Consider the following 24201-nt stretch of genomic DNA (forward strand, 5'->3'; position numbering starts at 1 on the left):
AAATGAGGCAGGGATGTGCACTGCCTGGGGGAGAAAACAGCAAGCCTAACACAGCAGAATGGCTCTGGTTGGAAAAGACCTCCAAGATCACCAAGCCCAACCACCACCAACCCATGTCCTAAGTGGTGAAAGGGGCAGGGGTGCTCTTAAGAAAGACTTAGTTATGCAAGCAAGCAACGTGTAAAAGCAAGTTACACTGGGAGCTGCTTCACCTTTGGGTGTCTGAATGTACAACTTAAAGCTCCAACACCACCATTCAGCACAGCTGTGCTTTCCACCCTCCAGCTCCTATGGTTTCCAGGTGTGGTATTGCACCAACCCATGGCTCTTGGCTCATGCTCTGAAGAGCAGAGGGCCCAAACTTCACCAAGCAGCAGAGCAACCAGGGATGCCAAGCACACCTCCTTGGAGCAGAGAAATGCATGCATGCCACACACACACAAAAAGGACACAGCTAAAAAGCCTGGCTGGTTATAGGCCAACAGAGTGCTTAAAAACAACAACAACACAATCTTACAATGAAAAAAGGTAAAGTAAAGAGGTGCTCTGGAGCCAGCACCAGAAGCTGAAAGCACATGGGTCAGCTCTGAAAGCACAGAGGAGCCTACTGATGACTCCAGACAGAGGAAAGATTACCCAGCAGTTCAAGAACTGGATGGGGCAGTCCTCCAAGTGCACGCCCACAGCCCACCTGCCCTCTGCCAGCTAAGCAAGGTTCACGCACGGGGGGGCCACTGCTTTGATGGCTACAGCAGTTCAGGGGGAGCAAGGCAGGCAGGACACGGACCTGATGCAGCAGGTCCAGAGCAGGACCACGAAAATCAGTAGGGAGTTGGAACACCTCTGCTATAAGAATAGGTTGAAGGAGTTGGGGTTGCTCAGTCTGGAGAAGGCTGCAGGTAGAGCTAGTAACAACCTCCCAGCACCTGAAGGAAGCTACAAGGATGGAGAGAGACTGTTTGTAAAGACCTGCAGTGATGGACAACGGTTTGGCATTAAAGAGCAGGTTTGGATGGGGCGTTAGGAGCAAGCTCTGCACCACGAGGGTGGTGGAACACTGGAACAGGTTGCTCAGGGAGGTGGTTGGGGCCCCACGCCAGGAGATATTCCTGGGCTGCCTGCTTCCCCGGCCCACACACACCAGTGTCTGGTAAAGACAACTTCTCCCGAGCTGGTTTAATCCACCTGAGCAAAGCTACGCTCTCACTACAGCACTCGAGCCGCCAGCATCCTCCATCCAGCGAGCCCCGCAGCAGGCAGAGCCTCCCTACCTCGCACACCTAGGCCGGGCTCTGTGCCACGGAGGCTGCCAGCAGGCACCGCAGCGCTCCCGCGCCCGGAGCTGCGCCGGGCAACCGGCCCAGGGCGGCTGGCACGGCGCCCGCAGCAGCCCTAGGGGCGCCGGGGGCCCGCCCGCGGGCAGGCTCCTCTGGCAGCCAGCCGCCTCCCTCCCGCCCCGGGGGGCCAGCGGGTCGCGCTAGGCCTGGGGAACAGCCCTGGGGAACAGCCCTGGGGAACAGCCCTGGGGAACAGCCCTGGGGAACAGCCCTGGGGAACAGCCCTGGGGAACAGCCCTGGGGAACAGCCCTGGGGAACAGCCCTGGGGAACAGCCCTGGGGAACAGCCCTGGGGAACAGCCCTGGGGAACAGCCCTGGGGAACAGCCCTGGGGAACAGCCCTGGGGAACAGCCCTGCCGCATCCTCGCCTTAGCCAGCGGGACGGCGGCGGCGAGCACCGAGGCGGCAGCGCTGCCGCAGCCCCGGGCCGGCTCTTGTCAGCCCACAGCACTGCGAAGAGAACAAGGTGGAGCCGGCAGCCCCTCCCTGCCCCATCCCAGCGCCTTCCGCGCAGCCCCCTCCGGCGCGGCGGGACCCCGCGGGTGACTAAGCAGAGGCTGCGGCGGGCCGTGACCGGCCCTTTACCCCGGCGGCCCCGCCCACCGCCGCGCCCCGCCCGCCGCCTTGCCCCGCCCCCCCGTGCCCGCGGCGCCTGCGCGGAGCGGCGCGGCGCGCTGGGGCGCAGGAATGTGCGTTACGGTTAAATAGTGGGCGCAGGGGCGGCCGCCGCGGCGCTCGGGGCCGGCGGCTCAGCGGTGCGCCGGGCCGAGCCCAGCCCAGCCCAGCGGGGCGACGGGAGAGCCTCCATGGCGCGGCTTGGCCGCCGGGGCGGCGGCAGCGGCGCTGTGCTGCTGTGACAGCAGCCGGGCGGCCGGGATCGATCTTCCTCCTGCTCCACTCTCGCGGAGCGGGGCGGGGGAAGGCCCCGCACCGGCGTCCCTGGGCGGGGGGCGCGGCGGCGCTCGGAGCGCGGAGCCGTGGCGGCAGCGGCGGCCGGGGGCAGCCGGCGTGTCACCGCCTCTATGATGAAATTTAAGCCGAACCAGACGCGGACGTACGACCGGGAGGGCTATAAGAAGCGGGCGGCGTGCCTGTGCTTCCGCAGCGAGCGGGAGGATGAGGTGAGCCTGCGGTGCGCGCGGGGACGCCGGGCACGGGGCGGCAGGGAGGGAGGGAGGCAGCTCCCGGTCCCCTGTCACCCCCCGCGCCCGCCGCTGGCGGCTGCCTTTGTCTGTCTGTCCGGCCGCGGGGTGCGCGGGGCCGAGCCGGGAGCCCTGCCTCCGTGCCGGGCTGTGCCGAGCCGAGCCGAGCCGTGCCTCTCGCCCACCATCTTGGGGCGGCGCGGGGCGGCGGCGCCCACGTGCGCGGCGGCGGCGCCCTCCTTTGTGCGCGCGGGGGCGCGCGGGGCCAGCGGGAGCGGGGCCGGGGCCGGAGCGGGGCTGCGGCCCCCGGGGCTGCCGGCGGGGCGTGCCGAGGTGCCCTTTGTGTGCCGGTGCGGCGCGGAGCCCCGGCGGGCGCGTAATGGCGCATCCGGGGCAGGGCCGGTGCGAGGCGCTGCCGTCCCGGGGCGCGGTGGAAGGGCAGCACCGCAGCGCGGAGAGAGATAAACCGGGGGGGGGCTCGCTGAAAACAAAGCGAAACGGTGATTAACGGCGCCTGGTGAGGAGCTCGGGGGCGGGAGGGGGGCGTGTTGCCGGTCTGGCTGCGGGGAGCCTGGGGCTGGGGTTTTATGTTGCAGCGGGAGGGGACATGGAAGTTGTCCTGTGCTCCCGGCCAAGGTCAATTGCCCTGGCCGCTATCTGGGGACTCTGCCGGTGGTTCCATTGCACAACGCCCGTAAAGGCTCGCTCGGGCTGGACGCATACCCCTTGCGCGGCCTCAGGTCTCCATTTGTGTCTTCCATCAACTGCAGAGGTTAAGGCTGGGGATTGTTTTCCTCCTCCGTGTGTCTGCTGGAGGAAGCTGGCAGCCTGTCCAAGCTGCCAGTATGGCAAATGTCTTCCTGAAACATCATCTAAACAGGCACTGACCATCAGAGGGCTGGCAGCCCAGCTGGGATTGCTCAGCCCTGACAAGAGAAGGCTTAGGGAGACCTCATCACCATGGACCAGCACCTCAAGGGTGGCTCCCAGGAGGATGGAGACTCCCTTTGTACAAGGAGTCCCACGGAGAAGACAAGAGGTGATGGGGACAAGTTACTGCTGGGGAGATTCCCAGGGGGCTCCAGAAGGAAATGTTCCCCCTGGGCACAGTCAGGCACTGGAATCCTCTCCCAAGGGCAGTGGTGGAGTCCTCTCCCTGGGGCAGTTGGGAGGCTCAGCTTGGCAGGGTGCTGGGCCAGCTCCTTTCAGCTCCACCATCACCTGGCAAGGTTGGAGCAGAGGCTCCTTGGGGTCCCTTCCCACCTGGCATGCTGGGATAACACAGCAGGGAGAGGCCTGATGTCGAAATACAGACCTTGAGTTTAGGTGAATGTTTTGTGTGATGGTCTTGGATGTGCCATTCCTTGCCTGCTGTAAACACAGCCTGTGGGTCACACTGATGATCTTGTGGTCATACTGTGAAGGAGAAAGGTGCCCAGCAGGAGTCTCACCAGTTCTTGCCTCAGCTGGAGTACTACTGGAGAGAGTCCCACAGAGGCTGTGAGGATGCTGAAGGGACTGCAACAGCTGTGTGAGGAGGAAAGGCTGAGAGCCCTGGGGCTGTTCAGCCTGGAAAGTAGAAGGCTGAGAGGGGATCTGAGCAATGGTTACAAATATCTGGGGGGGCAAGGAGCAGGGGCCAGGCTCGTTTTGGTGGTGTCCAGTGGTAGAACAAGGGGCAATGGACACAAACTGGAACCCAGGAGCTTCTACCTCAATGTGAGAAGACAGTTCCTTGCTAAGAGGGTGCTGGAGCCCTGGAGCAGGCTGCCCAGAGAGCTGCTTTCAAGACCCACCTGGCTGTGTCCCTGTGTGACCTGCCCAGGGTGGCCCTGCTCTGGCAGGAGGTTGGAGTGGTTGCTCTCCAGAGGTCCCATGCTGTGATGCTTGCTGCTGCCTGGGGTTCCTCTGCTGCTCCAGCATTCTCTCCCCTTTATGTGTCTTTGAGATGTAGTTTAGGATGCTGCTCCAGCCCAAACCTTCTCAGAGTTCAAACATCTGAGCCTCTGTCAGGCTGTCTTGCACCAGCTGTAGTTGGAAATCCAGGGTAGGGCTCACCTGTATCAGAAACTCCCGTTCCTCCTTCATTCCCTGCTGCAACTCCTTACACTCTCTTTCAGCCTTGCATCCAAATCAATCACAGAAGGGTCTGGGTTGGAAGGGGCCTCCAAAGGTCCTCTCCAACCCGTGGCTGCCACTTTCTGAGGCTGAGGTGACAGTAGCAGCTCTGCTGGGCTGTGTGAGAAGGGGGGATGCTGACACTTGTTGCAGTGGAGCACTTCATGGCTCTGTGGAAGAGGCTGGCAGCAGGCTGGGTTGGGGCTCTGTCCCTGGAGATATTCAAGGTGAGGCTCAACAGGGCTCAGGGCAACCTGATCTGGTTGAGAGTGTCCCTGCTGACTGCAGAGGGGTTGGGCTGGGTGAGCTGTGGAGGTGCCTTCCAGCCCAGGCCACTCTGTGAAGCAGACACACTTGGGAGCGAAATGGTTGGGTTAAAAATGAGTCAGGTTTGGGGCACAGGTTAAACAGTTTGCTCTTTTCCTGCTCATCCTGGTATCCCTTCTGCCTCCTTCAGTTTGACAGGTGTGGTTGCTTTGGCTGGAACCTCACTCTGCTGTGCAAAAGGTCACTGCTGCTTCTCAGGAAGAAACCAGGTTGTGATAGGAGCTGTCCTTATCTGTATGGGCAGTGTGATAGGACCTGCCTTTATGGCTGCAACCCTGGAGCCCAGTTGTCTTCTGATTTGGTGGTGGTGTGTAAGGTTCTTAGGCTGTTCCCACCTTAGGAACTTCCAGCTTGTGCCAGGAATCCTCAGTGTCCTGCACATCAGGTTGACGACTTGTTCTTCACCCTGTGCCATCCTCCTCCACCAGCTGAGGCAGGAGCTCCCCTGTTGGTGTCGTGCTGTGTGCCCTGTGCTGGGCTCTGCTGAGGCCACACCTCTAAGAGTGGGATCAGTTTTGGGTCCTTCACTCCAAGAGGGACATTGAGGTGTCCAGAGAAGGGCAGCAAAGCTGGGGAAGGGTCTGGGGAACAGGGCTGGGGAGGGGCAGCTGAGGGAGCTGGGGGTGTGCAGTGTGGAGGAGGCTGAGGGAGACCTCACTGCTCTCTGCAGCTCCCTGAGAGGAGGCTGGAGCCAGGTGGGGCTTGGGCTCTGCTCCCTAGTGCTAAGTGATAGAAGGAGAGGCAATGGCCTGAAATTGTGCCAGGGGAGGGTCAGGTTGGAGAGGAGGAAAAATGTCTTTGGTGCAGGAGTGGTCAGGGACTGGCACAGGCTGCCCAGGGAGGTGGTGGAGTCCCCAGCCCTGGAGGTGCTCCAGAGCCCTGTGGCCATGGCACTTGGGGCCATGGTTTGGTGGCCATGGGGGGGTTGGGTTGCTGGTTGGAGTGGGTGAGCTCAGAGGGCTCTTCCAGCCCAAACACTTCTGTGATGCTCTCTCTTAATTTGGGAACTGAGAGTAACAGTGGCAGCTTTTTGTGCTCCTCACCATGAATCCCAGGCCAGTCACTAAACCATTTAACATCCCCACTGCTCAGCATGAGCTGCCAGAATCTGCTTGCTGTGGCTGCATTGCTCTTCTCATGATACCTTTGCAGCCTGGTTGCAGCCCCGTGTCACAGAGGTGAAAAGGTTGGACCAGCTGATCCTTGGGGTCCCTTCCAGCCTGGCATTCTGTGAGCTGAGCTCTGTGGAGAGTGAAGCAGCACATCAGCTGTGCTGACAGAGGATGGGTTTGGATCAAGCCTTGTTGTATTTCCACTCATTTTCTGTCTGCTTCTCCATTTCACACACAGATGGACTCAACTGCTGCTGGGGCAAAGTTCAGGGCAGGCACTCTGGAGTCAGTGATCTCAAAGGTCTCTTCCAGCCAGCACAATTCCCTGATCCCAGCAGACAGTTTGAAATACAATTGCTGAACTACTCTCCAGCTCCAGCCCCCTGTCCAATTCGACCTACCAACAGCTGAACTGTTGAGTCAGCTCTGCTGGGTGTCACAGCCTGCAGGCAGGGCTTGCCTGCAGCCTTGCAGCCTGTCAGAGGCTTCTGCTCTGTCTGGAGAGCTGCAGCTGCAAGCATCTGCTGTGAGCTGGCTGATGGCTGTCCAGATGCACTGTGCAAAAGCTCACATTAGGAGGGACCCTCCCAGGTCCTCTTGTCCAACCCCCCTGCACTCAGCAGGGACATCTCCAGCTAGAGCAGGCTGCCTGGGGCCACAGCGAGTCTGATCTTGAACATCTCTGGGGATGGAGCCTCAGCCACCTCCCTGGGCAGCCTGTTGCACTGTCTCACCACCCTCACTGTGCAGAGCTTCCTCCTGCTGTCCAACCTGAATCTCCTCTACTCCAGTTTCAAACCACTGCCCCTCGTCCTATCCCCACAGTCCCTCCCCAGCCTTCAGGTACTGAAATGCAGCTCTAAGCTCTCCCTGGAGCCTTCTCTTCTCCAGGCTGAACAGCCCCAGCTCTCAGCCTGTCTTTGTAGGAGAGGTTCTCCAGCCCTCTGATCATCCTTGTGGCCTCCTCTGGACCCTCTCCATCAGGTCCCTGTCCCTCTTGTGTTGGGGGTCCCATAGCTGGACACAGCAGGGCAGGTGAGGTCTCCCCAGAGCAGAGGGGCAGGATCCCCTCTCTCCAGCTCTGGCAATGGGCACTGGCAGCCCAGAAGGCCAAGGGCAGCCCAAAGGCTTCTGGGCTGCCAGTGCCCATTGCTGGCTGCTGCCCAGCTCCTCATCCTCCAGCACCCCCAAGCCCTTTTCTGCTGGGCTGCTCTCCCTTCCTTTCTGTTTCTTTCTTGATCCTCCAGTGCCTCTATTTATAAACCAGTGAGTGCTCCACAGCCCATTTTGGTTTGGATTCTGCAGCCTTCCTGCTGTGATCCTGTATGATATGCTCTCTATATATATCTTGCATGAGCTATAGATATATATTTATCCTGGAGGAAGCCCAATACCTTTGGAATTTGGGGGGGGTTTGGGTTTGAGTGTTGGGGGATCTTTCAGTGTAAAGTGTTGCCTGGTTTGGGGGTCTCAGTGCTGTCCTTGGGGCTGAAGAGGGATGATGGCTGGATGGGAGCTTAAGGACTGGAAATGGAAGCAGTGAGTGCAGGCACAGCTACAACAAAAGATGCTGGATGTGAGTCACAGAATTGATTGGCTTGGAAAAGACCTCTTGAGGTTGAGTCCAACCATCAGCCTAAGACCACCATGGCCATGAAAGATTGAGGGTTGGGCTCAGTGATCCTAGAGGTCATTCCCAGCCCAAGCTCTGGGTGGAATCCTCTCCTCTCAAAGCAGAGAGCTAAGGCAGGCTTTGAAAGCAGCAGCAGCAACAACTGGCAATAAACATTCATCATTAATGATAATAATTACTATTATTTTCCTAATGATTTGGCTACCCAAACCCATTTCCAAAGCTAAGTGAATTTTTCTTCTCTCAGCTCCCCTCTTCTCTCCAGAAACAAAGGAGGAGCTATTTTTAAGTGCCTTGGATCTAAAACTTGAGTGCATTCTAATTGTTTTGGCATCTGTAGCCCTGCTTGCTGTAATTGAATCTAGCACTGAAGGCCCTGCTGCAGTGTTCAGCCAGCACTTGCTGGTGGCAGAGCTCAAAGAACTCGTGGCATGACAAAACAGAGGAAGGCTGAAGCATTTCAGGGTGAAAGTGTGCCATTTTTGTTGCCCCAGCCTTGTCCAAGCAATGAGGGCAGCTGGGCAGGGGGTTGTGACCTGCTGAGGCAGCAGTGAGGAGCACTTCATTGTCACACTCCCGAGGGGAACGGAGAGTTTGGGAGCTGGGGGCTTTGTTCTTCTTGGGGTTGGTTTTGTTTGTTCTACACTTGCAGGACGATTGCTGTCTCTTCATTTTGAGCTCCAGTCCTAGGAGCTTGTCGTTTTCAGCACCTTCTTTGGTCAGATTCTGTCCCTGGAAGTCCCTAAGGCCAGGTGAGCTGGGGCTTGGAGCAGCCAGGGCTAGCAGAAGCTGTCCCTGCCCATGGCAGGGGGTTGGAACTGGCTGAGCTTTGAGGTCCCTTCCAACCCAACCCCTGCTGTGAATCCATGGTTTAGAGAAGTTAATTCTTGGGCTGCAGAATGTCAGCATTGAAGACCCCCCTGTGTGAGCTCCCTTGCTGTGGTGGGCAGTGTTCAGTCACTGCTAGCAGTGGCAGTGCTCTGTGCAGGGCTTGCTTCATATCAGCAAGGATTTTCTTGAAGGAGAAGCAGCAGCCTCTGCCAATCCCTCACCACTCTTGCAGTCAGTAATTTTTTCCTCATCTCTAACCTCACCCTCCCCTGGCACAATCTCAGGCCAGTTCCTCTCCCATCACCTGAGAGTGGGGAGCAGAGCCCAAGCCCCAGCTCACTGCAGCCTCCTCTCGAGAGAGCAATGAGCTCTCCCTCAGCCTCTTCACACTGAACACCCCCAGCTCCTCCCTCAGCTGCTCCTCCCCAGCCCTGTTCCCCAGACCCTTCCCCAGCTTGGTTGCCCTTCTCTGGCCCTGCTCTGGTTCCTCAATGTTCTTCCTGCAGCAAGGGGCCCAACACTGAGCCCAGGATTGAAGGTGCAGCCTCAGCAGTGCCCAGTCCAGGGGCCCCATCCCTGCCCTGCTCCTGCTGCCCACACCACTGCTGCTCCAGGCTGCCTCTGCCCACCCTGGGTTTGCTGTGGGGGCTTCAGGTGGTGCTTCAGCTGCTGTGGGCTTTGTTTTCCTCAGCCTTCTTTGTGGAATGCTTCAAAAGCTTTGTTTTTAATGAGGTTGCTTTCTGCCGTGGTGCTCAAGCACTTCAGTGGAAGCAGCTCTATAAACAGCAGCCTTCAAAGGCAGAGTTTGTGTTCCAAGCTGGGGGGGTTGGGTTTTTTCCCCAAGTATCTCAAATACCACAAAAAAGGCTAAGATGTGACAAGGTTATTGACAAGCCCCAGTTCTGTCTCTACCTGCAGCTGAGCAGCTCCCCAAGAGCTGGAGCTTGGCTCTGTCAAGGGCCTGGAAGCTCATCCCTGAGTCCCCCAGCAGATGCTGCTGGCTCAGCAGTGAGCTCAGCTGTCCTGCTCAGGATCAGGCCATGGCTTCAGGCTGGAAGTGAGAGGGGCAGCAGTAGGAGTTTCAGCTCCTCCCTGCTACCTCAGGATTCCTCCCTTGGTCTGCACTGCCAAGTGTGAAATCACAGAGGAGAAGGCTCCAAGGAGACCTAACTGTGGCCTCCCAGGATCTGCAGGGGGATACAAGAAAGCTGGGGAGGGACTTTGGAGAGTGTCAGGGAGGGAGAGGGCTGGGGGGGATGGAGCACAACTAGAAGTGGGGAGATTGAGGTTGGATGTGAGGAAGAAGTTGTTCCCCCTGAGGGTGGTGAGAGCCTGGCACAGGTTGCCCAGGGAGGTGGTGGAAGCCTCCTGCCTGGAGGTGTTTGCAGCCAGGCTGGAGGTGGCTGTGAGCAACCTGCTGTGGTGTGAGGTGTCCCTGCCCATGGCAGGGGGTTGGAGCTGGCTGAGCCTTGAGCTCCCTTCCAGCCCTGACCGTTCTGATCCTGCAGATGTGCTGCAGAGATGGGGGAGCTGACTCAGTGTGAGAAAGAGAACTGCTGGGGACACTTCTGGGGGATTCTTGTTTGTTTGCAGGGCTTTTGCAGCCAGGCACCTCCTGGGTGCAAGATCTGCACCCACAGGAGCTGTCAGCTGTGATCCCCCAAGCTTGGGCTGCAGCCTGGTGCTGCAGGTGCCCTGGGTGCCTGTTGACCTGAGGAAACGTGTGGTGCTGCCATGGCACAGCAGGACAGTGCTGCCTGTTCCTGCCATCAGCACTGCCCCCTCCAGAACAAAACCAAGGGCTTTAAATAGCCAGGGGAAGGTACTGAGCTGCTGCAGCACCACAGAAACACCTTGGCCAAGCAGGAACTGCATGTGAGAGGAAAGGGATTGAGTAAGCATTGCAAGGTAGAGCCCAGCATGCCAGGTGGGAAGGGACCCCAAGGAGCCTCTGCTCCAACCCTTCCAGCTGAGAGTGGAGCTGCAAGGAGCTGGCCCAGCACCCTGCCAAGCTGAGCCTCCCAACTGCCCCAGGGAGAGGACTCCAGCGCTGCCTTTGGGAGAGGATTCCAGTGCCTGGCTGTGCCCAGGGGGAACATTTCCTTCTGGAGCCCCCTGGGAAGCTCCCCGGCAGTAACTTGTCCCCATCAGCTCTTGTCTTCTCCGTGGGACTCCTTGTACAAAGGGAGTCTCCATCCTCCTGGGAGCCACCCTTGAGGTGCTGCTCCCTGGTGATGAGGTCTCCCTAAGCCTTCTCTTGTCAGGGCTGAGCAATCCCAGCTGGGCTGCCAGCCCTCTGATGGTCAGTGCCTGTTTAGATGATGTTTCAGGAAGACATTTGCCATACTGGCAGCTTGGACAGGCCTCCTCTTCTCCAGGCTGAGCAAACCCAGCCTTCCCCACACGGCAGAGCTTCCCCTGCCCCTTTTGTGGACACTTCTCAGCCTTTCTGCATCTCCTCTTGTCCTAAGCAGGCTGAAAGAGGCTGCTGGCTCTCTGCCTGTTAGCACACAGCCTGCACATCAGAGGCTCTCCAGCCAGAGCTCCTCTGCAGCTCGGGTTGGGGAGCCTTAGAAAGTGTCTGCGTGTATTTTGTTACCCTTCCTCTTCAGAATGTTGCTGAAGCTGCACTGCTTGATGGCCAAGCATTGTGCTGCTGCTTTGAAACGTGATCTCTGCTGCAGCTGGGGAGGGTGTAGCAGGCAGAGCCTGGCTTCCTGGCCTGCCCTGGGAGGCTGTGCTGCAGTGAGTGAGCCTCTGGACTCTCTGCTGCTAAGGGTTGCGCTGGTGCTGTGCTGCTGGGCCAGCTCCTGTGCCTTCAGACTAAAGCTTTTAGACATCTGCCATAGCTGGGGGCTGCTTTTCAGTCTGCTGTCCCTAAAATGCTTTGCTAGGAGCTCTTGGGCTGGTGTGGGACTGGCAGTGGTGCCTTCCTGCTCCAGTGTGTGTGGGGCTCACCCCTGTGTGGCTGTGCCTGGGGCAGTGCTGAGTGTGAGCAGGGTGGAAAACACTCCAGTGGAAGGTGTCCCAAGGCAAGGGGTTGGAAATGGAGCATCTTGAGGGTCCCTTCCACCCCAAACCATGCTGTGAATCTATCAAACAACTGCAGAAAGAATGTGGGCTGTGAGCAGGCTCTCTGCTGAGTAGCCTCAGGAAGGCCAAAGGCTGTGAATGAGGCCACAGCTGGAGGGCTGTGTCCAGTTCTGGGCTGCCCAGGTCAGGAGGGACAGGGAACTGCTGGGGAGAGTCCAGCAGAGCCTAGGAGGATGCTGAAGGGCCTGCAGCATCTGGGTGGTGAGGAAGGGCTGAGAGCCCTGGGGAAGAGAAGGCTGAGAGGGGATCTGAGCAATGGCTACCAGTACCTGGGGGGTTGGTGTCAGGAAGGGGCCAGGCTCTTGGCAGTGGTGTTCTGGGACAGGGTAAGAGGCACTGAAGACAAACTGCAACCCAGGAGGCTCCACCTCAGCAGGGGGAGAAACTGCTTTGGTGTGAGGCTGCTGGAGCCTGGGGCAGGCTGCCCAGAGAGGCTGTGGAGTCTGCTCTGGAGGCTTTGAAGCCCCTTCTGGCTGTGTTGCTGTGTGCCCTGCCCTGGGTGCTGCTGCTCTGGCAGGGGATTTGCACTGGGTGATCTCTGGGCCCCTTCCCACCCCTGCCATGCTGTGATTCAGTGCCAGCTGTGGGGCACTGCTGCTGCAAGGTCTAAAGCTCTGCTGCCCCTTTCAGCTCTGGGCAGTCCAAGCAGGCAGTGGTGTGCAGGACAAGGATCCCCCAGCAGCCTCCAGGGGAAGAGCCAAGCTTTCAGAGCTGCTGAAGTGAGGCAGTGACCCTAAAAATAGCAGAAAGTCTTAGATGAAGGAGAACTCTAACTGCAGTGGCAGGTTGCCATGGGATCTCCAGCTGGAGGCTTTCTGCCTGGATTCATGCAGGGAATCCTGCAGGCACCATCCAGGCTGTGCAGGAGCTGCTCTGCCCTGCTGTTCCCTTGGGCAGGCGCTGGCAGAGGCTGCCCAGGGAGGTGCTGGGGGTGTCCCAGCAGCCTGTGGCCATGGCACCTGGGGCCATGGGGGGGTTGGGTTGCTGGTTGGACTGGGTGAGCTTTTTTTCCCCCCTTCCTGTTTCCTTGCCCCTTTTCCTTCCCCCTAGTGCCCTGCAGTTAAGGAGGAGAGAAAGCAAAGGCTGTTCTACACCAACTCAGCTAATGTTCTCCCTCTTTGAGAGCTTTGTATGAGATCTGGAAAGAGAAGGGAAGCCTTTTTGGCTGTGGGCTGTGTTTTCCTCTGGGTATAACAGCTGCTGGCTGCCTCACAAACCTCTCTTTGACCTGAGATCACCAAGCAGGCCCCAGCTTGGGCTGCCTTCTCCAGCAGTGCTCCCTGCTCTCTCTGCAGGTTAGCACTCGGGGTGAGGAAGCCCAGTGGTGCCAGCTGCCTCTGGGGGTTGGCTCCCCATTCCTCTGCTGGGCATAGCCATAGGTGCTCACTGCAGGCAGGCTGCCTGGCAGCTCCTCTCCCTTGCTGCACTCAAAGGTCATTGCTATTCCTGGACACAGCAGCAAGGTAAAAACTTGGCTGGGAGGACTCGGTGGAAGAATGTTTTTTCCACTCCCCTGAAGCTTTCAGCTTGCCTCCCTCACTGGGGAGGAACATGGAATACCACAGCTTCCAGGTTAGCCTCTGGGGTCAGACTAATGGCACTCAGGTGCTGCTGGGCTTCTCTTGGGGGGCTTGGACTAGGTGGCCTTTGGAGGTCTCTTCCAGTCCAGACCATTCTATGATCCTGTGCTGGAAACCTCCTGAGGAAGAAACAGCAGCAGCAGGGCTCTGAGAGCCATGGGAAGGGCAGTGGGCACCAGCCAGCAGCTGATGGAGCTCAGGAGTCCTCATTCTGCTCTGTGGAGAGATGGGAGACAGACTGCTTGGACTCACAGCAGGGGTTGGGTTGGAAGGGACCTGAAAGCTCATCCAGCTCCAACCCTCTGCCATGGGCAGGGACAGCTCCACCAGCCCAGGCTGCTCAGGGCCTCATCCAGCCTGGCCCTGAACAGCTCCAGGGAGGGGGCAGCCACAGCCTCCCTGGGCAGCCTGTGCCAGGCTCTCCCCAGCCTCCCTGGGCAGCCTGTGCCAGGCTCTCCCCAGCCTCCCTGGGCAGCCTGTGCCAGGCTCTCCCCAGCCTCCCTGGGCAGCCTGTGCCAGGCTCTCCCCAGCCTCCCTGGAAGTAGGAAGTACTTTTGGCACAGCTGCTTTGGTTGTTTCCTTCTGAGCCTGATGAGGTTATGATGCAGAGCAGTGTGGGCAGGAGAGGGCATTCTGCCCCTGGGCTGTGCTCTGCTCAGACCTCCCCTCCAGCCCTGCCTCCAGCTCCAGGAGGAGGACAGAGAGCTGCTGGAGAGAGCCCAGGGGAGGCCCCAGAGGTGGTGATGGAGTCACCACATCCCTGGGGGTGTTCCAGCAGCCTGTGGGCCTGCTGCTCAGGGAGAGGGTTTAGTGTTGACCCTCCAGTGCTGGGGTGAGGGCTGGCCTGAGTGATCTGTGAGGCCTCTTCCAAGCAGCTCTGTTGTGTGATTTCTGCAGTAGAGCACAGAGGGAAAGCTGCTTGAGAGCTGCTGTTGTCCCAGGGGGAGTGGAGAGCTGGGGAGGTGCCAGAGTGACCTTGCCAGGCTGTCAGAGTGCAGAGCTTGTTCTGTGTGCAGCTGTGAAGCCTCTCCAGCAGAGCTGCTGTGTTATTTCCATGGGCATTTGGTGTTTGCTGTGTCTGTCTCTGGGTTTAGAAAGGGTGATTTAAAGCTCCCAGAGGCAGGAGCCCAGCCCACCACACTATTGATCAGGGGAGAGGCAGGCAGCTCCCATCTATGGAAGCATCAGCTATTGATAGAAGGGGCCTGGAATCCCTGCCAGAGCCACAGCCTGGTTTATCCCCCAGCAGTGATTAAGAGCTTGATGTTTAGCCTAAACCAAACAATGAGTGCTGAGGGAAACCATCCCAGCAAGCTGGGGCTGATTCACTGGCCTGGACCCATCCTTTTGTTCAGCACAGCTGCTGGCTGCCAGAGGGCTGCAGTGAGGGCTGGGCTCAGCAGCAGGGAAGGGGCAAGGTCTGTGGCTGGCAGCCCCCAGGCCTGGGGGGCTCTACAGCTGCTCTGCCAGGGCTGCTGACACCGTGGGGGCTGTAGTGATGCAGATCAGGCCGGGGGGCATCAACAGAAGTGTGGCCAGGGGGTCTGGGGAGGTTCTCCTCCCCCTCTGCTCTGCCCTGCTGAGAGCACACCTGCAATCTTGTGTCCCAGTTCAAGAGGGACAGGGATCTGAGCAGAGTCCAATGGAGAGCTCTGAGAGTGATGAAGGGATTGGAACAACTCTGCTGTGAAGAAAGGCTGAGAGCCCTGGGGCTGTACAGCCTGGGGGAGGGAAGGCTGAGAGCCCTGGGGCTGTACAGCCTGGGGGAGGGAAGGCTGAGAGGGGACCTGAGCAATGGCTAGCAATGCCTGAGGGGTGGGGGGCAGGAAGGGGCCAGGCTCTGGGTGGTGGTGCCCAGGGACAGGACAAGGACCAACAGGGACAAGCTGGAAGCCAGGAGGTTCCACCTCACCAGGAGGAGAAACTTCTCTGGTGTGAGGCTGCTGAGCCTGGAGCAGGCTGCCCAGGGAGGTTGTGGAGCCTCCTGCTCTGGGGACGTTCAAACCCCCCCTGGGTTCCTGTGTGACCTCTGGGTGAAGCAGCCTTGGCAGGGGGGTTGGACTGGATGCTCTCCAGGTCCCTTCCAGCTCTACCCACCCTGTGATTCTGCTGCCAGTCACCCACACCTGGGGCAGAGTGGCTGGAGCATGGCTGCAGTCTCAGCTCTGGCTGCTCCCAGGCAGGTTCAGTGGAACTGAAGTGTCTTGGGGGGGGGAAAGGTGAGTGAATGGAGAGCTCCTTTCCAGTTCCATGGGGGGCAGGTTTTGCTCTTAGAGAAGAAACCAAACTGGACAATGGCCAGGGAAGTACTCTCCCTAAGGCTGTAGTGATGCAGGGTTGCAAGCCTGCTGTGCCAGCACCACACCTCAGGCACTGTGAAGGAGCTTGTCTGAGGCTGCAAGGCACAGCCATGGCCAGAAGGCCTTGCAGTCTCTTCCCATGTCCCAGCCAGAAGCTGCATCCTGGAAGCATCCTTCTGGCTTGGCTGTGATGGCAGTGCCTCAGCTTTCATCCTTTGGTATCTGTATCATAGCATGGCTCAGGTCTCCTCCAGCCTCCCCTCCATGCCCAGGGACACCTCTCAGCCAGGCTCAGCTGCTCAGGGCCTCATCCAGCCTGGCCCTCAACACCCCCAGGCAGGAGGCAGCCACAGCCTCCCTGGGCAGCCTGGGCCAGAGGCTCAGCAGCCTCCTGCTGAACAACTTCTGCCTCAGCTCCACTCTGACCCTGCTCTGCCTCAGCTCCAAACCATTCCCCCTGGGCCTGGCTCCAGACCCCCTCAGCAAAAGTCTCTCTGCAGCCTTCCTGCAGGATCCCTTCAGGTGCTGGCAGCAGCTCTGAGGTGCCCCTGGAGCCTTCTCCTCTGCAGGCTGCACAGCCCCAGCTCCCTCAGCCTGTGCTCAGGGCAGAGCTGCTCCAGCCCTTGGAGCATCTCTGTGGCCTCCTCTGGGCTCTCTCCAGCAGCTCTGTGTCCTTCTCCTGCTGGGGCCCCAAGGCTGGAGGATTGGAAGTGGAGTCTGAGCAGAGCCCAGGGGCAGGATCCCCTCTGCCTGGCTCCTCACTGCCAGCAGGGGTTTGCTGCACATCAGAGGCTGGATGCTCACAACTCCACTGTTTGTCCTTACAGCTGCTGGCTGCCCACTAGGTTTGACTGCTGAGGGCTCTGATCCTCCTGGCTGGCAGATCAAGCAGCCAGGACCCTGACTTGGGAGCTCTGCTCAAGGCATTTGCACTTCCTCCTAGGTGCTGTTGGTGAGCAGCAGCCGGTACCCAGACCAGTGGATTGTGCCAGGTGGAGGCATGGAACCAGAGGAGGAGCCAGGAGGAGCAGCTGTCAGAGAGGTGTATGAAGAGGTAAGGAAGACACAACAGGGCAGCTTGCTGCTGTCTCAGGTGGGGTCAAGAAGGAAGAGGGAATTCTTGCTCCTCTCTCCAGGAGGCCAAAAGGAATGCTGGGGCTTTGCAGGCCTCTCTGCCAAAGCTGTGGCTGCTGTGTGCTTGTGCTAGCCTGGAGCAGCACGTTTGAGCAGCCAGGAGTGCATAAAGGTCAAAGGAGGGAAGATGTTTTTATTAGAGAGAGGATTGTTCAACATCTAGAACTGGCTTCCAAGCTTTCCACAACTGGGAAAGGGGGAACTTTATTTGGCTTGCTGGGAAGAGACCCAAAGCATTTCTGGGGCCTGTTGCAGCACTTAACTGGAGCTGCAATCAGCTGCAGTCTGGGGGGAAATGGTTCTGCTAGCAGATGGACTTCTAGAGGAGCCCAGTCCCAGCTGGTGGTGTCTTCCCAGTCCCTGTGGGGGTCTGGCTCCCAGGCTTGTGCAGTGCCCAGAGCTGCAGCAGCTCTGTGTGGTGGAACTGGGCTCTAGTGTGGGGAGGTGAACTCCTGAGCTGCTCCCCCAGCCTGCCTGCATGTCACAGCCCACCCTCTGTCTGCCTCTGTAAACACTGGGAGCTGTGGCTGCTGCCAGCTGACACACCAGCAGTGTGCCATGTCTGTGGTGGTGCACTACAGGTTGCTCTTGCAGCTCTCCCAGGGCTGAAAGGCAGCTGAGCAGGCAGGTTGGGGCTGCCTGAGAGAGAGACCTCTGAGGAGACTCCAGGGGTGAGGGATTGGAGCTGAGCTACCTGGGCAGCTGAGGGCCCAAGAGCTGCAAGGCCTTGGGGAGCACAGCTAAGGCTGTGGGGCTGCAAAGGAATCACCCCAGGCAGAAGTGTCTGTCTGTGCCCCTAGGCAGAGGAGAGCTTCAGGTCTGGATGGATTAATGCAGCTTCCCCTCTGCTGGGGCACTTCAGCTGAGATGCCAAAGCCTGACTTGGAACTTGGTATTTGTCACTGCCCAGGCAAGCTGTGAAAGAAGGCAACTGCTGCTTGAGTAGCTGACAGCCAAGGCTTGGAGACCAGGGGCAGAAGCCACTCTGTGTTGAGCTGGCAGAGACTAAGGCATGAAGATCAATCCTTCATTGTCTCTGTGTCTCCTCTGGGTCCTTTCTGTTCCTGCAGGGGCTGGCAGAGAGCTCTGCAGGGGCTGGATGCACCCTGCCACGGGAGGGGACTGCAGCACTCTGGGGGAGTCTCAGTTAGTTTTCCCAGCCCTGTTGGACACAAACCACACTCCTGCTGTTGCTCATGAGAGTGTGCAGTGATGTGTAAGGGGCTGTGCTCTCCTCTAGTTCAGCTTGCTGACCCCTAAGGCTGGCCCTGTGGCTTTGGGAACTCGAGGTGGAGGCAGCCCACACCAAATGCTGCCTGCTGTTTGCTGTCAGAATGAGACTCTGTCAGCTGAGCTGCAGTGCCCTTCCTCCCCTCTCCCCTGGGCTACAGACTGGCTGAGTGTGGAGGGCTCTTAGCAGCCCTCATGCACCAAGGCTCCAGCATGAGCAAGCCTCACCCCAGGCTCAGTCCAGCTTTGCTGGGCCAGCCCACTGCAAGCTGAGCAGACACTCAGCCAAGGAGGCAGCCACAGGGCAGTCCATTGGAAAGCAGCAAAGATGAAGGGTTCTAGGAGTGACTCAGCAGAGATTTCAGCTCCTAGGAAGCAATAGCACCTGTGGGGAGAGCCCTGTCCCAGGGTGATGGGTGGAGTGCACAAAGCTCAGCTCAGCTGAGCACTGGCAGCTTTCATCACCCATCTGAGCTACAGCACAGCCCGGGGTGGGGGGTAGGAAAGCCTCATCCCCAGCTCAAACTGGAGCTGGCTGAGCTGGAGCTCTGTGTCTGGTGGTGAAGGAAGGATGGTCCTGGAAGTGACCTGCCTGCAGTTAGTGTCCTCAAAGCTGCTGCTGGGGAGCTTTGACCAGCTAGGGGAGGCTGCTCCTGCAGGGCTGCACACACACAGCTGCCACAGCACTGGGAGCTGGGAGCTGGCTCTCTGTCACAAGTGGCTCTGCCCTGAGGAACACTTCAAGGCCTGGCTCTGCTGGAGCTCTGCTTGCACACTTCTGTGGAGGTGCTGTGTGTGGGCCATGAATGCAGCAGAAGGTGAGATGGAGATAGCTCAGGAATGGGCACAGAGCATGGCTGGTGAGACAGCTCACATCAAAACTTAGTGCAGGTATCTCTGCTGATGGAACAGAACAGGCAGGGCTCCCTGCCCAGACACTGAACTGCTGCTGCATGCACACAGCAAGGGTTAGAGACTTGGGAATGGTCTGTTCCCCTCTGGCTGTGCTTTCAGCTCAGCAAGGGGAGGGGGAAGCAGTGAAAATCAGAGAGGGGAAACTAGGAGCAGCTGCTGCTAGGATGTGGAACAGCCCTGGCAGAGCTCAGTTTTGTTCTTGCCCTCAAGACTCCAGGGGCACCTCAGAGCTGCTGCCAGCACCTGAAGGGATCCTGCAGGAAGGCTGCAGAGAGACTTTTGCTGAGGGGGTCTGGAGCCAGGCCCAGGGGGAATGGTTTGGAGCTGAGGCAGAGCAGGGTCAGAGTGGAGCTGAGGCAGAAGTTGTTCAGCAGGAGGCTGCTGAGCCTCTGGCCCAGGCTGCCCAGGGAGGCTGTGGCTGCCTCCTGCCTGGGGGTGTTGAGGGCCAGGCTGGATGAGGCCCTGAGCAGCTGAGTGTAGCTGAGAGGTGTCCCTGGGCATGGAGGGAGGTTGGAGGAGCTGAGCTCTGAGCTCCCTTCCAGCCTGAGCCACTCTGTGCTAAATACCTCTCATTCCCACCACCCTTCTCTAGCAGCCAAGCCCAGCTGTGGGTAGTTCCTCTGTGTGCACTGCAGTTGTTCCACAGCCTGCCTGGGTGCACAGCTTCAGGTTGATTCACTTTGCACCCCTCAGCTCAGCTCAAATCAGTGATTTGGGGTTTTACTAAGCATTGAATGTGGAGTTCATTTAACCTGAGCTGCCAGCTCAGAGTAATTGAGCCAACCTTATGCCATGCTCCTGAGGTACAGTAAGCTTCTGCACACCTGACTGTAGAGCAGCACAATGGAAGTGCAGCCTAAAGCAATCCCAGGAAGGTCTTGAGCCTCATCTAAATGAGGAGCTACTCTGGTTAGTTAATTTGGAAGCTGGCCTTTAATTGGCTAGCCTGAGAAATGGGAATGAGTTGTTTGCACTTGTGGTGCTCAGAGAGAAGTGACCCAACCAACAAGGGCTGGCAAGGTGAGGGTGCCACAGCAGCACAGACTGGGAGGGGTTGGAAGGGAGCAGCAGCACCCAGGGCAGGGCACACAGAGCACAGCCAGGAGGGGCTGGAAAGGCTCCAGAGGAGACTCCACAACCTCTCTGGGTAGCCTGCTCCAGGGCTCAGCACCCTCACAGGGACAAAGGTTTCCCTCCTCTTCCCCTGGCACCTCCTCTGCTCCAGCTTGCCCCCAGTGCCCCTTGTGCTGTGCTTGGCCAGCCCTGAGCAGAGCCTGGCTCCAGCCCTGCACATCTTCATCCCCAGCACTGAGGGCAGCCCTCAGGCTCCTCTGCTCCCAGCTCCCTCAGCTGTGCTCACAGGAGATGTTCCACTGCCTGCAGCAGCTCTGTGCCCTGGGATGGACTCTCTCAAGCAGTTCCCTGAGGCCCTTCTTGAACTGGGGGGCCCAGAATTGGACACAGCACTACAGCTGTGCATCCCCTTAAACAGAAGGAGCTTCTCCCTACTCCCTGTTCCTCTTCCACCTCACCAGCAGCTGAGCTCTTGGTTTGGTTGTAGTGTATTGAAATGCCCACCAGAAAACACCCAATGGCTCCCAGAGCTGTGTGAGTGGGGAGGCTGAGAAGGAAGAGGCTGCTCCTGAGGGTCCCTGTGCTGCAGGTGTGAAAAGGGCAATGGTACTGTCCAGGACCTCTCAGAGGAAAGAGAGGAATCAGCTCCAGGGAGCAGTCACTGTTTAGAAGTGCTGGGGTGCTGCAAACCAGGGCTGGAGCCTCTAAAGAGCAAATCCAAGGCCTCAGCTGGGCAGAGGTGGCAGCAGGCAGAGCTTCTGAAAGCTCTGGGCTGTACAAGAGCAAGAAAGGGCAGGGAGAGGCTTGCAGTGTGCCTTGGGGAGTGAGGCCAGCAAAGCTCCATGCCACAGCTCCCCCAGGTACAAAGAGCTCTCAGACCATTCAGGCTCTAACGTTGTGCCCTGCTGGGCTGGCAGCCTGCAGCTGCAGCATGGCTCTTGCTCCATCTGCAGGGAGCACAAAGCAAGGCTGGCTGACAGCTCAGGCTCTGCACTGCCCACAGCTGCCAGCACTGAAGGGCCTCCAGGCCAGAGAGAGCATGGAGTGCCTGGGCTGGGAAGGGCCCTCCAAAGGTCTTCCAGTCCAACCCTTCCAGCTGGCTGCTGCACCCCCTCAGGGCAGCATCAAGTGGGCAGCAATGCTGTGAGGGGGTGGGGGGCAACATAAAATCATGAAGCCCTGCCCCCACATTTTGGGAGATCTCTAACAGCATCTGAATGCTGCCAAAGCCTTTCCAAAGCACCTGAATCCCAGCTAAGCCCTGCCCCAAGCAGCCCCAGATCACCTCAGACCTTCCTAAATCCCACCCTGATCCCCCTAAACCCACCCAAAACCCCTTCAACACCCCCTCAACACCCCCCACCCTCTCTGGGCAGCCAAACCTTGCCTTAAAGCTCAGCCCAGCCCTGCCTTCGAGCTCCTGCCTGCCCCTGCCAAGAGGAGTCCAGGGCTGATGCTGGGGCTGTGACACCCAGAAGCCAGAGGGTAACTCTCTTTCCTGCTTGCTTTGTAGGCTGGAGTGAAGGGCAAGCTAGGCAGACTGCTTGGGATCTTTGAGGTGAGCTCTTGCTTTTAACTTTGAAAGCCTCTTGGGGGTTATTTTTTGGTTGCTCTTGTGAGAGTTGGTCAACAGCAAACCTCAGTCCTGAAGTGTTAACCTGCCTGGGATTTCCCCCCCCAATGCTGCATTAGAGAGGTGATGTCCTCTGGTTTACTTCCTGTGTGCAGATTTGAGCAGGAGGATGTCAGAGGCCTTGGCATTGTCCTGGGAAGATGAGATGAACACATCTCAAAGTGGGTGTGGGGGAAGTGAAGCCTCAAAGAACTGCAGGCTCTTTAAGGTCCCTCCCAGCCCATTCTGTGATACAGGCAAAAGCTGAGCCCTGGGCAGCACTGCTGGGCAGCTGCTAACTGCCAGTGGATGACCAGGAACATCCTCTGGTCCTCCCTTGCCGTTTGCTTGAGCTGTGCCTGGGAGGCTTCAGCTCAGGCCCCCAGCAGCTGTGGCGTCCACACAGCACTTCAGTGCCGTCCCCGGGGCGCAGCTGTCGGTCTGGGGACAGCCCAAGGCAGGCTTTGCCGGCAGGGTTCCTCCAGGGGTGACTCCTGTGCCTTCCCCTGGTGGTGCTGAGCCCCTCCATGGGCTTGGTGCCACCTGAAAGCTCTCTCCTCCTCCTCCTCCTCCTCAAGCAGAACCAGGACCGGAAGCACAGGACCTACGTCTACGTGCTCACGGTGACAGAGATCCTGGAGGACTGGGAGGACTCCCTCAGCATAGGTGAGGCCTGCTGCCCCCCACTGCCCCCCCACTGCCCCCCACTGCCCCCCACTGCCCCCCACTGCCCCCCACTGCCCCCCACTGCCCCCCACTGCCCCCCACTGCCCCCCACTGCCCCCCACTGCCCCCCACTGCCCCCCACTGCCCCCCACTGCCCCCTGCCAGCTGGGCTCTTGGGCTAGCAGCTCACTTCATTCTCTCAGCATCACTTGTGTGAGCCCCCCTTGGTTTGCCCCAGCTGCTGGGGTCCCTCATTTGCTGTGGGGTTTCCTGGCCCTTTGTCCCCTGTAGTTTTTCCCTTTCATTGCTTTCCCTCCTTCACTGCTGGGGATTTCCCTTTCACTCTTTATTTGCTGGGGGTTTTTCCTTCCCCATTTAACTTGGAGGCCATTCATTTTCATTGCTCTCTCTCTCTCATTTTGGCTGTTTGCCCTCCCCTAGAATTTCCTCCTCTTCACCTGCTTGGGTGGGTTGGGGGTTTTCAGTTGAATGTGTCTGTTGGGGGTGTGCTAATTGATTACAGTATCACAGTATCACTTAGGTTGGAAAGGACCTCGAGGATCATCGAGTCCAACCTATCAACACAGACCCCGTGACTGGGGTTTCTTTTCCTTGGCTGGGCTCTGGTTTGGTCCCTAGAGCAGACCCAGCCCCCCTGGGCGTTCAGCAGGGGCTTTTCTGGCAGCCAGGCCCGTGCAGGGTTCAGTCACTGCAGGAACAATCCTCATGGCCTTTGCTGCAAGGCCTGGATGTGACTTCTGGAGCACAGCAGCACTCACAGGAGCTGCTTCAGGAGAGCTCTCTGCTTCTGAGCTGCTTTTCAGCGAGCTTGGCTGACTCTCAGACACTCCTGGGGTGGTTTGAGCTGGAAGGGACCTCAAAGATGATCTAGTTCCCACCTCCTGCCAGGGGCAGGGACCCCTTTATGCCCATCATGTCTTTCAAGGCCTTTTCACTCCATCTGTTGAGCTTCTCAGGTAACAGAGAGGAGGAGGCGGCGATGGGAGAGCAGCTGGTGCCGTTAGAGAGCTCTAACTCTGTTTTCCTTTGTGGGTTGGCCTCCTTCAGGAAGGAAAAGAGAATGGTTCAAGGTGGAAGATGCAATCAAGGTCCTGCAGTGCCACAAGCCTGTTCATGCAGAGTACCTGGAAAAACTGAAACTGAGCTGTTCCCCCACCAATGGGAACTCTGTGGTGCCCCCCCTCCCAGACAGCAACTCCTTGTACGTCACTGCTGCACAGACCTCGGGGCTGCCCTCCACTGTGAGATAAAGGCTTGGATTTCCCTCTGTGTTGCTGCCAGCAGGAGGGGAGGCACCTGTGCCCACACCTGGGCACCTGTGCCCACACCTGGGCACCTGTGCTCACACCTGGGCACCTGCCCCACTCAGCTCCACCTGAGGCCTGCCCGTGCCTCCCAGTGTCCGGCTGCTTTCCACCTGGGTTTGTTCTCTTCCTTTGTACCACTGTAAATCTCCTTGCAGCAAACCAAAGCCATAGATGGATTAGGAGGAGGAGCAGTAGTGTTATTATTTTTAAGAAGCCTTAAGAGGGCTTTTTTCCCCCTTTTTTTCCCCTTTTTTACCTAAAGGGAACCTTTGGGTCTCCAAACTTCCCTGTCTGCTACAATAAAGTCTGCATCTCAGTGGTGTTCAGCTCATTGAAGGCTTGGCAGCTCTAGGCAGTAGTGCCACAGGAGTCCTTGCTTAGCAAAGGAGCTTGAAGAGCTGCTCCTAGCCTGCCCTTTGCTTTGGGACCCACAGCTGCAGGCTTTGGGGCCGTGGAGCTGTGCTTGCAGGCAGAGATGCAGAAGTGTGGCTGCACTAAAGCAGCCAAGCCCCTGCAGCCCAGCCCAGCTTCCCACACTGAGCACTGCTGGCCTCACTTACCCAAAAGGTTGCCTTGTCCTATGCAATCTTCCTGTCTTAGAATCCTGGGATTGCTTGGCTTGGAAGAGCCCTCTAGGATCACCCAGGCCAACCACCAACCCAACCCCACCATGGACACCAAACCCTGGCCCCAGGTGCCATGGCCACAGGGTTCTGGAGCACCCCCAGGGCTGGGGACTCCACCACCTCCCTGGGCAGCCTCTGCCAG

General features: G+C 58.6%; 1 protein-coding gene across 1 annotated transcript; it reads left to right on the forward strand.

The window, feature by feature from the left end:
• The first annotated feature begins 2005 nt into the window (after window positions 1-2005).
• NUDT4 (nudix hydrolase 4) lies at window positions 2006-23749 on the forward strand. Its single transcript, XM_068142828.1, has 5 exons — window positions 2006-2459; window positions 16418-16528; window positions 21341-21385; window positions 22021-22105; window positions 23174-23749. The coding sequence occupies exons 1-5, from the start codon at window positions 2361-2363 to the stop codon at window positions 23374-23376; spliced, it is 543 nt and encodes a 180-aa protein (XP_067998929.1). The 5' UTR covers window positions 2006-2360; the 3' UTR covers window positions 23377-23749.
• The last annotated feature ends 452 nt before the right edge of the window (window positions 23750-24201 follow it).

The sequence above is a fragment of the Melanerpes formicivorus genome, unplaced genomic scaffold, assembly GCF_026170545.1.
Source record: "Melanerpes formicivorus ecotype bairdi unplaced genomic scaffold, bMelFor1.0.p_v2 SCAF_8, whole genome shotgun sequence".
Lineage (NCBI taxonomy): Eukaryota > Metazoa > Chordata > Aves > Piciformes > Picidae > Melanerpes > Melanerpes formicivorus.